This window comes from Leptonotus elevatus, chromosome 3 (assembly GCF_054856555.1).
Source record: "Leptonotus elevatus isolate MCC_2025b chromosome 3, RoL_Lele_1.0, whole genome shotgun sequence".
NCBI classification, from domain to species: Eukaryota; Metazoa; Chordata; class Actinopteri; order Syngnathiformes; family Syngnathidae; genus Leptonotus; species Leptonotus elevatus.
In genome coordinates, this window is record NC_141241.1 from 29,264,464 (window position 1) to 29,279,720 (window position 15,257).

General features: G+C 39.7%; 1 protein-coding gene across 3 annotated transcripts in view; it reads left to right on the forward strand.

Moving 5' to 3' along the window:
- Window positions 1-14,933, forward strand: part of arnt2 (aryl-hydrocarbon receptor nuclear translocator 2) — a 132,448-nt gene extending 117,515 nt beyond the window's left edge. For all 3 annotated transcript variants that reach the window (XM_086071335.1, XM_086071336.1, XM_086071337.1), the window contains one exon: window positions 905-14,933. In XM_086071335.1, coding sequence (XP_085927461.1) covers window positions 905-1,003 — 99 coding nt within the window. In that variant the 3' untranslated portion in view covers window positions 1,004-14,933. The remainder of the gene's footprint in view (window positions 1-904) is intronic.
- The last annotated feature ends 324 nt before the right edge of the window (window positions 14,934-15,257 follow it).

Sequence of the window (15,257 nt, forward strand, 5' to 3'; positions counted from 1 at the left end):
CAGAGTAAGTTTGGGACCGCCTTCTTGCGTCACCACCTCCTCAAGCCTTAGAGCTGTACCCGCTGTTTTGAGATTGCGCATCTCTGGATCATCGGTCTGGTCAGCAGCCATCCCAGAAAAATCAATCCCAAGCTGGACTGGACACACAAGTGCGCATAATGGCGCATGTCACCTTCCCACACTGACGAACGACTAATAGTAATCGCTGATTTCGGTCATTCCCCCACAAGCCCCAAACCCTTCGTCAACGAATGCATGTTCGTCGTCTCGTCTTGCAATCCCCACTCCCCGGCCATGGATCCGATATTTCACGACCCAAAGTTGGCAAGTATGAATGTTCACTATGGCAACTTGACAAAGTTCTACCAAAAAGTGTGGCGTAAACATAAATCAGATCACAACAATATTACAAGCAAATCTGTGGTTTTATCACTTAAACTTTTCATAAAACAATGATATGTAAACATGCGGACTGCACATCTAAAGCACTGTACTTATTTGGACATTGTGTAAATACATAAATAAAATATACAAATATACACTATATAAAAACATTTCGGTCAAAAATAACCCAAATAGGTCAAAAAGACCAACCCCGGTATTCATTTCACCCAACTGGTTGGCTGAATAACCCTTAAAACAACAACTTTTTGGGTTAAATAAATAACCCAAAAAGTTGGATCTGTCCCTTTTTGACTCAATTTACTGGCAGGGTCTAGGCCGTTTTTAGAGTGCAGCCCACCGACCGGCCAAAATGAAGCAGAGTTTGAGTTGTTTTTTGTTTTGTTTTCCAAATTGCAGCCTTTGATATTTGAAAATTACAGTCTACAACATTTCAATGTCCATTTTAAGTTGATTGATTGTTCAGCCCTTAACCTCTAACCCCTCACTTGTGTGTCTGCAGGACATGTTACCCATGGCTGGAGATCCCACTCAGGGAACAGCCAACTACAACATTGAAGACTTTGCTGACCTTGGCATGTTTCCACCATTCTCCGAGTAACCCTGCAATCTCCTCTCACTCTTCCTTTTCAATGGAGGAACTGTACTGGTTTGATTCACATTAATCATTCATGTTGTGTCTCATTTGGAAACATGGCTGGAACGCCATCTTACAACTGATGTGCAGCACATTGAATGTCAGGGTGCAAAGCATCAAGCGCACATAAAAACCTACAGTCCATACGTTTGGACCCAACAATCTGCAGTATGTATCTGTGAATATACCTCATCAATGAAAAAGGGGTCCCGTTGCCAAATGGACACTACTTCTGTCAATGTCTCTTTGTCTGTCCCTGAAATATAGACCGTCTCAAAGATTAATGCAAACGAAGTCTGCTAAGAAAAGTGACAAAAAGCATCGGTATTACCAGAGGAGTTCAGCTTTTGATCTTAGCACATCTAAACTATTATATAACATTTTACGCCACGGATGTGGTTCCAAATCAGTTTTACACAACCATGCTTAGGAAATTTGTTGTTTTACTCTCAAAAATTGCTGGCCTTTATCTGCTGATGGACCCAAAGCAGCAATCTCTCCTAAGCATTAGGCCTAGCAATAATAGTTTAATAGATTTTTTTTTAATGTATTTTCAATTTGTCAAATGCAAAACCGGCACAGCATACTGACTGTGTGGCATAATGTGTATTGGGAAATTATACATATATTTATGGAACAACAATAGGTCAAACAAGGCAAATAATTAATTGTAGAACAATCGTAGCACTTAGCCACAAGGGCACAAGTCTCATAGACAAGACTATGACTGTTGTATTTTATCATCAATACAACTCTGGGTGGATGCTGTACCTACAGTGGATATAAAAAGTATACACACCCCTGTTCAAATGCCAGGTATTTGTCAAATAAAAAATTAGACCAAGATCAGTTAAAAAAATTTGCACCATTGTTCGAATCATCTTTATTGGCTCATTTAGAAAAAAAACACAAGGAATTCAAGGAATTGTCTCTGTTAGTACAGTATGATTCACTCAAGTATTGTAGAACATGCAACAATAAAACAAGAACAATATTTAAGACATGACACATAATTACAGAGAGACTTTACTAATTTAAGTTTGCCATTGGTACTGTAGTACTAAGCAATGACAGCTGTGCAAGTGATGTGGAAGAGTCAGGAAGCAATACTGGAGTGAAAATAAGTACCAGTAGTGCAATAATTACAGTAGTGACAATGCAATGACAGTTGTGCAGATGAGGTGGAGAATCGTTGCACAGTTTAAAATGACTTGGGGCAAAGGGTGCGTACGCAGAAAAATGTGGCGCACGGACATTTCCACTCTCGCATTCAGATGTATAAAGAGTGAAATGACTGTGGGAATGTGCGATGTTCCATAGCAACTCCTTGGCTGGCGTACCCAAGTTTTTCTTTCAAGAGGGAGGTAGCTATTGAAATGACTTGTGGTTTTTGTGTGCATAGTTTGATGGCGCCTACCTGAGGGAATGAGCTGGAAGTGGTGGTGGCCAAGATGTGGAGTGTCAGAGAAAATTGTGTCTGCCATTTTCGTTCTTGCAGCGTGCAAAACCCCATGAGTGTCTAAGGGCATACCAATAATTTTTTTCAGCAGTTCTGTCTCTTTATTCAGATTTTGTGGCACCAAACAACCAGACTGGAGGAACACAGGATTGATTTATCAAACTTTCAACAGCTCCTGTGGCAGACCGTGTTTCATTGGCAGCCGTAGGAAGCACATCCTTTTCTGGGGCCTTTTTCAGGATGGAGTTGATGTTGAGCTCCCAATCTAGGTCCTGAGTGACTGTAATTCAAAGGAACTTGAGGTTCTTGACAGTTCACACAGGGCATTTGGACAATGTGAGGGGCAACAGTGGCGAAGGATGTTTCCTGAGGTCTACGGTCATTTCTACAGTCTTGAGTGTGTTCAGCTCCAAGTTGAGTTGACTGCACCAGAGTGCAAGCTACTTCACTCTGTGTCGCTATGCAGACTCCTCTGCGTCTTTGATTAGGCCAATGACTGAAGTGTCGTCTGCAAACTTAAGGAGCTTGACAGCTGGCTGTGTTGAGGTGCAGTCGTCTGTGTAGTGGGAGAAGAGCAGCGGAGAGAGGACACATCCTTAGGGGCCCTGGTGCTGATGGTGTGTTCTGATGTTGCTTCCTCAGCCTCCCCTGCTGTTTACAACCTAGCAGGAAGCTTTAGATCCACTGGCACATGGCAGCAGACACACTGAGCTGAACAAGCTGAGAGGAGAGGAGTTCCGGTATGATGGTGTTGAATGCATAGTTGAAGTCCACAAACAGGTCAAACATTTGTCCATTTTACAGTGCTCTGTGCCTGTTTCGAAAGGTGTCGTCCTTAGCCTTCCTGAGGTGTCTGAACTGGGCAGTGAACCACAGCTTGTTGTTGAAGGACCAGAACTTTTTGTCGGGACACATCCTCACAAAAACTCATGTAGGATGCTACAGTGTCCATTTGCAGTATTCGTCCAAGCTGTCAGGTGAAGTTGCAAAGACACTGCAGTCAGTGAAGTCCAAGCTGTCAGGTGAAGTTTCAAAGAAACTGCAGTCAGGGAAGTTCAATCAATCAATCTGTTCTCACTGCAGGTACATTTGAGTTTGTGCTTGTGGAATCAAGTGAATTAAACAGTGATCAGGCAAACCAAGTGCTGCAGCCAACAGAAAGTCTTTCAGTGTTGTGTAGCAGTAATGCAAAATGTTGCCTTCCCTGGTGGGACAATGAATGTGCTGCTCATGTCTACGAAGTTGATGATTAAGTTTAGCTCTGGGTCTCTAAGTAGTAGTAAGTACTAAGTCTATTAGTAGATCTGTGTGCATTATTCCATTTTGTTTAGTTGGTCACCCAGGTTAGCTTGTGGTGGGATGTAAACCCTGGAAAGAATGAAGAAAACTTGTGTGTTGAGTAAAATTACTTACATTTAATAGATTGTGACTCCAAATCCAAGGTGCAGTATGTCTTGAGTTCCGTGCCATCAGTATACCAATTCTCATTGATATAGACACATATTCCACCGCCCTTTGATTTTCCCAATTGGTCTGTGACGCAGTCCGCACGTGGAGGTGTAGTAGCGTAGATGCATTAACTGTGCATAGTTCCAATGAAGCAGCGATAAGCAGAATGTGCTAAGTCTTTGTGGGACTTTTTGAGAAAGAGGAGCATGTCCATTTTCTGAGCATGAAATGTGGGTTTGTGAGTTGAATCAATAGGAACAGAGTTCCAAAACCATGGTGTCGAAGCTTGAGCTTTAGCACGCCAACTCACTTCCCCCTCCCCCTCTGGCGTCGCCTCCATGCCCCGTACAGTGCTGCTACTCCACCGGCCAATATGTCCGAAAAGCTAAGTGAATTTGTGAAAGTCTGTGAAAAACGGCCTAGACCCTGCCAACACACCCATATGGGGCCAATGTGGGTTGGATATGGGTTGGTAAATGGGTCCCATCTGGGCTGACCTGTTGAGTCCCAGTTTATTTTGGCCAGGGATTTCATGGTGGCCCCCTGTTGGCAAGCCCACACAGCAAAAAGCCCAGTGCTGAATTGACTCCCACCAAGTTGTTTGTAACACTTTTTCAGATTTTATATAGCTCCACACTTTCCAGAAGTAAATAAACACTCTTAAAAGTTGACTCCTAAAAAATCATTGCCATGACAGGGTTTCAAACCAGGGTACCACCAAAGTCAGACACCCTAACCACTGAGCTATACAGCCACATCATTGAGTAGGCTTTATAAATCAATTTAACGTGACATGGGCCCATCACTGCTCAATTTTTAACAGTCCAGTTTTTGCTGGAAAGCCTCTTCTGTGAGTGAAAATGACTTCCTGTGCCCAAATTCTTTTGTTCAATGTCAGTGTTTCTTGTGACAAACGAAGGGAAATGGCGCCAACTTGTCTCAAAAACTGGAGAATTGCCGGTACAAAGGAGCTTAATTACAAATCTCATCTACCACTCTGTAAAATAAATAACACCTACTTTTGACATCATTTAACTCCGAAAATATTAAAATTACACCTCAGGAGTTAAAATATGCTCCCAAAATTTCACTTACTTTTAACCCATTTTTGCTATGCAGATGGGCTCAAGTTGAGCCCCATATGGGCCCTAGCTAAAATCCACATGGGCATGGGATTGGCTGAGTTCATGGCAGCCCATGCGGGCAAGCCAAGATGGGCTCAAGGTGGACTTTCTATGGGCCCGAGCTAAAACCCACATGGGCAACCCATCTTTCTCCCTGGGGCCCACTCTAGCTGGGCTGATTATGGTGTTCCTGATTGTACCCATGAGGGCTCCTTTCACACTCATGCATCACAGTTATTTTGTTAATAATAATAATGCATCTAATTTATATAGCGCTTTTCTAGACACTCAAAGACTCTTTACAATTGAATGGATAAATTATTCATGCACTCACACATTCACACTTTAGTGGCGGTAAGCTACTTAAGTAGCTACGGCTGCCCTGGGAAGTGTGGCTGCCAGTGTGCACCTATGGCCCTTCCGACCACCACCAAACATTCGCACCCTCCATACACCAGTGTGAGTAGCACTGGAGGCAATGTGTGTGAAGTGCCTTGCCCAAGGACACAACGACACGACTTGGGGAGAGCAGGGATCGAACAGCCGACCGTCTGGTTACTGAACGACCATCTCTACACCCTGAGCCACGGCCGCCACGCAAGCGTTAATAACAAGGAAACCAGTAATACAATCAATGACCTTTTTATTGTTGAACGCCAAAAAACAACAAATGGTCAGTGTTCCCTCACTGTCAAACAGAAAAATTTATTTTCCACTTGAGCCTGGATCCTGAAGTCCTTGTTGAGGTGGCAAAATGTTGTTAGGCGATAGACTTCCTTTAATTGGCTGAAAGGAGGAGGAGTTTTCCCATATCTTTTCGGAATGCTGTGCAGTGCTTTTTTCTAGTTTTGAATATTAATCTGGTGCTATCAAATTTGTACGAAATAGCCCTTTAATGGTCCAAATAATATATATTTATTAGAAATACTGTAAAGGTTTTTTTTGTGCGCGCATTTTTGTTTTGTTTTTCCCAAAATAAAAATCTCGTCTAATTGTAAAGAAATATAGGCCAGGGAGTAAGCTCCATTACCCATGCTGTTATTATGCAAAATATCAATTTTGAATATTTTGGAGTGGAGCCCAGCCTGAGGCCACTTATTGCCCATTCTTATTGCCCATCTACTGCCCAAGTGGAGCCAACAACGAAGCTTACTCTAAAGCCAATGCCCAGCCAAAGCCCAACTAGCCCAAGTGGTGCCCATATGGGCCCCAACTGTATGTATTTGCTGGGGAGTAGACCCCCCTAATAATTAGCAAGTCTTCTCTCTTGTAAGTAAACGGTGCAGGGTTGCTAAAAGTGCGCGAGATTGTCAAAAACAAAAGGCAATACGGGAGAGCTCATCACAGAGGTGGCTTATCACATCTTGCGCCATCTTGTGATCTATAATCTGTAGCCTACAGCACATAACAAATAAAAATGAAATCTTATAACTAGCATGTGGCTGCGTTCAGAATTAACCAATCACATTTATGTTATTGGGAAAAGTTGTTCAAAGACTAGATAGATGGGTTTAAATTCATTGTTTTAAGGAATTTAGCATTTATTTGGCTGTCTGTTGCCAGGTTAGCATTGCAAATGAGAATCTTTTCTCAAATTGCTTTACCTGTATTTTCAATCGGTCAGGAGAAGGGTACAAAATCATTTCCAACCATGGAATACAGTAAACACAGTCATCAAGTGGAGAAAATACGGCACAACTAGGACATTACCAAGTACTGGACGTTCCTCAAAAGGTAATGAGAAGACAAGAACACAAATATCAGGGAATGCGGCCAGCAACATTTAAGGAGCTGCACGAATGTCTGACAAGTACTGGCTGTTCGGTGCATGTGACAACAATTTCTAGTCTTCCTCATACTGTATGACTAGGCTATAGTGTAGATTGGCAAGATGAAAGCCTTATCTTAAGAGAAAAAAAAACATCTAAGCCCAGCAAGAATTCGCAAAAACATACATGTTATGGTCTGGTGAAACTAAGGTTGAACTTTTGGGACGTAATTTCAAAAGGTATGTTTGACGAAATCACAACACTCCTCGTCACCGAAAGAATACCATTCTTACAGTGAAGATTGGTGGTCAGGGCATTATGCTGGAACATAATTTTAGAACTAGTGCCTTAGCCAAGGTGGAGGCAATTATTAATACTTCCAAAAACCAGTCGGTGTTCACAAAAAAAACCTTCAGGCTTCTTCCAGAAAGCAAAAAGAATGTCAGGAAAAGCCGACTGCAACAGCTGAACCTTATTTGGAGTTAATCAGAGGCTCTTTAAATGGTGGCAGGTGTGTGCTGACTCCCATTAAACATGAGTTTAAATGTGACTGGTAAATTCTGAACACAAAACAAATCCAGAGTTCTAGACGGTGTGCACACTTGTGCAAGAACATTATCTCACTTAATTATTTTTCTGCCCATTTCAGAAACATTTATATGGGAGGTTCAATTGATTTGTACAGGTTAGAGGTAAAAAAATAAATAAAAAATTAAATTCTTTTGAAGCAGTTTCCCTGATGTTTTTAAGGTATTTGGTTTGCCAGATTACGCCATCCAGTTTATGATTCTGTTCCTCCTCATTTTTCTAAGGAAGTCCTCCCGAGTATTGGTCAATCGGTTTTGGCCTTTATCAACTGCACTCTGTATTCTGGTGTATTTCCCCAACATATTAAACATGTTGTGGTGCAACCTCTGCCAAGAAACCTGGTCTTGTCATATGTGGGCAGCTGCATGCACTTTTGTTGTCACACCTCATCACAATAAAGCTGTCCTGACAGCTGGAATATGTATGTACTTTTATTTTGTAGGTGCCGCAGGAAGTGTTAATTTAATCTTCATGTCGTCTGAGAGAGGACAGGTGTTGAAACTTAAAGTTGCCGGTGCCCAAAGCTAACTTGGCTGGAAGCTCATTTGAAACGTTCCGCATTGATAAACATCGACAGATCTGAAAGTTATGCACCTTTTGGAGAAATACGCCGTTCAGAAACCAAAATATGTGACCTACATGAATCGTGGAGAAATGATGAGAAAGTGGGGATGTATGGTGACGCTATCTTCCCGGCTAATGTAAGTAAAATGTTAACCCTCCTGTCACAAACCACCTACAGTTTTACTTTTTAAACACCTCATTAACAATACAAACTACATGGCCGTTGGCTACCCCCACAGATAAACACCACCCCCGGTGTTAGGGTTAGGCCTAACCCTAACCGGCCAGGTACTTCGAAGAAAAAACATCTCCAGATTTTTGGTTAAAAAAAAAATTCATAATGGTCTAAAAAAGTTAGTTACTTAGTGATTCCTTTAAGAACCCTGCTATTGTATCTGTATAAATTATTATTCTCCAAAATGAATGTCATTTTTGGGGACCTAAACATGAGAAAATTCACCAAACTTTGCACAATCTTCGGGCCTGGCGAAAAATTTGATATTAAAAAGTTGTCATAACAACATGGCTCTGTAGCACCCCCTAGAGTGGAAAAACTAAAAACAATCCCAGCACGTTTGACCATATGCTAAAATGTAAATGAAGTGAGCTATGAATTATTTGTCATGTCCAATTTTGGCCCATTTTTGCACATTCACGAGTGTCATACTTGGCCCCTTGTCCTAGAGCAGTGGTCCCCAATATTTTTTCCACCACGGACCGGTTCATACAAGTCCACAACTTTCGCGGACCGGCAACCCAGTGGGTTGAGGGAGGAGGAGATGCTTGGCTGTTTGGCGGTTGATTAATATAAAGCTACAACAACAAACGCAAATCCACTATGTATTTTTATGTACCTGTACTAGCAGCACAAACACCATAACAAGTGTAACAACAACGCTTAAATATGGTGAGGTCACTATGGTAATGCTTATAAATTAATGAATGATGAATGAAGTTGGCGCATTTAAGAGATGGATAGATTTAAGGATCGCATGATAAATTTGGTGCCGCCAACATAACAAGGCACCACAGAACAAATCTAAAGTCCATGAGTAACTCACTCACCATAACGCTAAAATTAAGAGCCGCTCGCTGCAGAACGGGCCATCAATTACCTGTAGCTTTAAGTCCATGCATCTTTATTTTTCTTCTTGGTCATAGGCTCTCGTGTTGTTTCATCACTGGGCCTTTTCTCTGTTGCAAAGACATTTTCCAAATATGTCTGTTTTTTTACTCATTTTGCTAACTTGTCAATTAGCATCAGCGCCACGCGGCTGAGATAATTAGCATCTTGAAATGAGAGTCCGTCGTAAACACACAATCCGGTCACTTTTCAAAATAAAATATTTTTAAGCCTCAGCTAATCAATTAACTGGAAGTATAGTACGTTTTTTATTCTTTCAACTGTCTGGCCCACCGCGGCCCGGTCCAAAGTGGCCCGGTGGTTGGGGACCACTGTCCTAGAGGATTCATCTGACTGACTAGTTTACTTCAAACTTGGTCTGTACTAGGGATGCAAACGTTCATGATCTTATACCGGGCCTCACCCCCTGGAACTCCACTCGAACACTCATGACCGACGCAGACCCGCGGGAGCCGTGAAACAAATAACTCCCGGTTGTACGTTTCAGCAAGATCTATGAAAATTTGGAGATTTAAGAAGGAGCCTACAAGAAAGTCACTTGGAGCCATATGTTAAAATTATCAGGAAGTGAGCTATAATTTTTTTGAATGTAGATTTTGTCTAGTTTTTGCACATATACAGTCATACTTTGCCCACTTGTCCTAGACCAGGGTTTCTCAATAAAAAATGTAAAATGTCCAGAATGTTTTTGTTGTTGTTGTTGTTGTTGTTGAAGTCATCTGTCCACAGTGCATGCGTGGTGGTGAAAAATGTTGGCCTTTTTTCTTTCTTTTTTTAAAACTGTTTTTCTATAGTTCGGGGCTGGGTGTACTGTATAGTAATAATCAAAAATTACTGTAAGGCACAAAAACATTTATTTTCAGTATCACACTGATTATTTCTTGCTGAGTATTACCCAATGTAATAAAAATAATCACTTTCACTTTCAAGGTGAATCAAGTGTCTTGCGAGTTCAAATACATCTCAAAAGTCAAAGAAAGTGCCATTTTCCTTCCAGCAAAATTATAATAATTCATAATGCATAACATTATGAAATACAGGTGCTCATCTAAAAATTTGAATATCCTCAAAAAGTTGAATAAATCCTGTAATTCCGTTCAAAAAGTCAAACTTTCATAGATAATAGATTCAGGGCCCACAACTTAAGTGATTTGAAGTATTTATTTGTTTATTTTTTACATTATTTGGGCTTCCAGCTCACAACCCCTACTAAAACAGGATGTAAAAAAATTTTTAATAATGTGAAGAAATTGCCATGCATATTTCCTAGTGTTTTGTATGAAAAAAAGATGGATGAGATTTTCAAAACAATATGTCAATCTTCAATAGTTGGTTGGATTCCCTTTGCCTTAATCACTGCCTCGATGCGTCGTGGCATTGCCTGGGGGTCCTAGAAGCTCAGGCTTTCTTTATGCTTGCTGTCAGCTATTTGTTTTTGGGTCTGGTGGCCCTCATTTATTTCTTGATATTACTGTATTGTGGCCTTTGATTTCCTCTTGTAATACAATACCACCAGATCTACAAAAAGTTGAAGGCATATTAACTCATTCACTCCCAGCCATTTTCACCGAAGCAACCCCCTTCGCTCCCGGCTGTTTTACTGGATTTTGACTGATTTTCACAGAATCTGCTGTTCCATTGCTATAAAAACATGGAACCTACCAAAAGAAAGATTAGAGTCTCTTCTTTCATCAGGAAAAAAAGTATATTTGTATCTGTTTCAGTGTTGCAGCAATTAGCATTAGAATATAGCAAAGTTTCATCATTATTCACAAATCTGCTTAAACACTGGGGAAAATAACTTTTTTGCAACAAGGCCCTGGTTGATCTCTTATACTCTGCTTTATTTGCGTTGTTTTAGCGTCCTCTTCAGGTCAGAGGCTGCATAAAAGCCTTCTGTATGCTCTAGTATAAAAACAAAACAAACAAAAAACTTATAAATACGTTTTTGGGACCATGGCAATATTTAAAATAGAAAATTTGTATACGTTTTGGGGAGCAAATGAGTTGAACTGCTCATGACCTTCAAAAAAGTCTATTTCAGTAATATGTTAAACCCAACAGGAAGTCCCCCTTTTTGGATTAACGTATGAAGTTTGCCCATTTTTGCCCTGTCATGGAAATCACATTTTAAAAAACTCATCCCACAGATTTTATCCAATCGACTTGAATCTGTGGTTGTTTCATCTAAATATGTTTCCAGTGGAACGTAAAAGCATAACTTTTTATTTCGCCAAACGCCGTTGCTCTGGCTACGCGCTGTTTTCCAAGAAAAAAGTTTTCTGATTTGTGTGGTCTGAAAACTCGTAAAATTTATGTATCTACATCAGGCCTGGCAAAATAAATACAAATAAAATCCATATGTAAAGGTTTATTGTGACATTTTCTAAAAATCCAAATTCCAATGTGCCAGTACCCCAATGTGCAAGTACCTCAAAGTAGCTCGGGCTGTGAGGCCCCTTCATAGCTGCTCGCAGCTCTAGTTCTTTTTACTGTCTTTGTTTTGGTGTCTGCATGATTTTTGCTTATCTACAGCACTTTTTCTATGCAGCTATGGTTGTTATTAAAATGCTCTATCAATAAAGTTGAGTTGAGTTGAAATGTTTTATCTTGGTTTAATTTTTTATATCACAAAAACCTGGTATTCGAACAGAGAGATGTGTTAACATCTTATATCCACTGTATAGTATTTTGGGGTCAGCAGTGCTAAATGAGGGGCAAGAGTCTAATTTATATTAATTTAATCAATAAATGTCTTACAGTCTCTTCACAATGATGAAGTCTTTGCAAAGTGGATATAGAGCTCTAAAATCTGAACTTTTTATGACGGTGGGATTTTAATGTTTATGTCTGCATCAGGTCAAGCGTCCAAGAAAATGTAAAGCAGGAATTATCAATCTCCTCTGGTAATTACCATGACATGTATTAGGGATGGGGGAGTGCGGTATTGGGCCGATACCAGGTCACATTTCATGGTATTGGTACTTGTGATGGATATCAATACTGGGATCGGCGCCTGCTCTTGTGGTCATTTTTTTGGTCAGAAGCTATAGGAGGATCCTTTGTTGATATTTTTCCTATCCTGTGCAAAGCTGGGTAATTATTCTTTATTGAAGTGTTCTTTGTGGTGCCAAAGGGAAGGAGGGTCTATTGCATTACAGTTAAGTTTGTGGAAGTACGTCACTCCAAAACCATCCCCCCAACACACTTAACAATCATTAGTTCCATGAGGGAATTATGTCAACAAGCAACACAGCTTATTCTTTATTTATTTTTTGAAATGCAGTGACTTAAGTACAGTGACACTTGTCGTGTGATGTGACAATTTCAATGGCATCTGGTCTCTAGTTAACAACTAAATATGCATCTGTCAGGATAGGACTTAACAACTATAGCTACTGCGTACACAAGTGAGGTCGGCAGGTATCAAAACACAGCTGCAGAATGTAATATTTATTCGTATAAGATAAATATGTGGACATTCAAGTGAAAAACTAGGCACAAAAATATATTTTGTCTCATTTATAGGAATCCATAACACAATTCTGATACTCGTTGCCTTTTGATCCTCCGTTCGTAACCATGGACGGCTTTTTCTATAGCCTTCTCATTTACCGATCCAGGATAGCCCATTTCAAGACAAGGAACAAGTCAGGGTGGTTGTCGGTCACGGTTTGGAACACCTGAAGACCGCAAAACAATATAACTCAGCGGATTATATATTGCACAAACTCGATTTATTATTTCTTTAAATCCTCTCCAGATAACAAATATATAGTCACAAGTACTTATCGGCAATAAAGTGAGCCTCACAAACCCGTCCGCATCAGTCGGAATCCAGGCTTTGATCGTCAAGTTATACCCTCCCGGCTCGCAGACATTTCTTTCATTTTTCGCGGCCCCTTTCGGTGGGAATGCAATTTAAAAAAAACTTTTTAGCAGGCCCTCGACGGGCCGTACAGTTGATGGCACAACAAGAATGAACCATCTGCTTCTCTTTATCGTCCTCCAAATGTGCAAAACCATCAAACTCCCATGTAAAACACGTTTCTTGCCACACGGTTTTTCCCGTGATGCAACGTGCGAAACATAAACAATACGTCACACAGGATCCTCTTATAGGCTGAAATGGTTATTTTGCATGTATTGACCGCCAAAGGGGCTCTGGTAAGAGAGCACATAAGTCTTCAGTTGTACTCAACACTTTACATAGCTCTGAAGTGCAGACAGATCTTTGTATGTTATATAATATGTCGTCATTGACTACTGCACTGCTATGAGATGAATGATGAACGGAAAATGTGAAACAGGAAACGGAAATACAGAGCAGCCTTCCAAATTAAAAGCATACATTTCAAAACAAGATATAATTAAACATCACACACTAAACAGGTTGAGGAATTCTTAACATGGTAGATATTACTAAATTACTTGAAGCCCCTTTATATTGAATTAAATTTTTTGCACTTCACTGTATTCCTTAAAGGGATACTTGACCCTTTGAGCCATTTTTAGCAGTGACAGGTTAATATTTTGTCCAGAATTTATTTGATAACTTCATAATTTTTCCTGTATTGGTTGTTACCTACTTCCTCAGCACAGGTGATGTCATCTTCAGCCGAGAAGTGGAAAAATAGTTTTTAAAGGTATTAATTGTATATGAAAAATAATGAAGTTATCACATTAATTATACACAAAATATTAACATTTTTACTACTAAAAATGGCTCAATGAGTCAAGTATCTCTTTAAAAAGAAGTTGTACAAGCACATATTTTGATTGGGACCTTTTTATGGCCATTGGATTATTTGTTTCATCTTATTTATCTTTTTTATTTTATTTTATTGTGTGCGCTATGCAAAATACAATTGTCATTAATTTTATTAAATTTTAAGGATTGTTGTCATTGGGTATTTGGGGGAAATTTTATGTACCTTAAGTACTAATGTATTGGCACTTGGTATCAGTATCGGTGAGTACTGAATATTTAAGTATTGGTATCCGTCAAAAAAAAAGTGGTATGGAACATCCCTAACGTATTATAGATGGAGCCATTAACTGGTTGTAAGCGTTGAAGGAGGACACCTCCATGTGCCCCATCGACCGTTTGTTGTCAGACAGCAGCAGGAGAAAAGCTGCTCATCCTCATCACCTCATCAATCTTACTTTGTAAAGTTCAGCTATGTGTAGTGATGTCCATAACCCCAGTAAAAACAATTTTTTTTAAAGGTTATAGAAAGATTCTGTGTATAAATGAAGCAGATTTGGGAGGAAAACGTAATGGCAGCCAGTTACTCAGATAAGGCGTAAAGTGCACTTCATAACTGCTAATTTCACCAGCCTGCTTTCAAAGGGAAAACCTCAATACTGTCCATTTGATGTTCTTCATGGTTTGCTACTTGACTTTCTTTGTAATCATTTGGAAGTATTAAGACCTAGTAATAATACTTTGTAATGTGGGAGCTTTTACATGATGAATTGTATAATGTCTCTGACAGACAGAGGAGAACACACACACCAGTCTTTTTGCTTGAGCTCTCAAATCAATATTTGTTGTAAATAATGTGATTTTTATGTCAATTGGTGTTATTTTCACACTGTTAATTGTTTCATGTGTTTAATGTGAATTCTTAATTATTATGTGCAATGTGAGTACATATTTAACTATTGGTATTTAGTTAGTCTTTTACATATACATTGTGTTATAGACCTGTATAAATTGTGTAAAAGTCTCCTATTATTTTTGTGTAACACTTGTGAATTGTGACAATAAATACTTATTGTTCGTGTGTGCTCACTTTTTTGTATGGCTTTGCTTGACCATTTTCAATTTTACTAAAGGTTTAAGCGTAAGGAGGGCAAAATTGACGGAATTTTTTTTACATAGCCTAAATTAAAGTTAATGTGAGGAAGGTTGTGCTTGACTTATCACAGATATTTTATTGTACAATTTTCTATATTGCCATGCATATTTGGGTTGAAAAGTGCTATGGAACTATTGTCTTTCCTAGTCACAGTCAATGCACTTGGTTGAAGAATTGTTTCATGCAAAGCATGTAAGACGTGCTTAATTTGTGCAATTCTGAGTCTGAATATTTAATAATCACAAGCCATAGTGTTG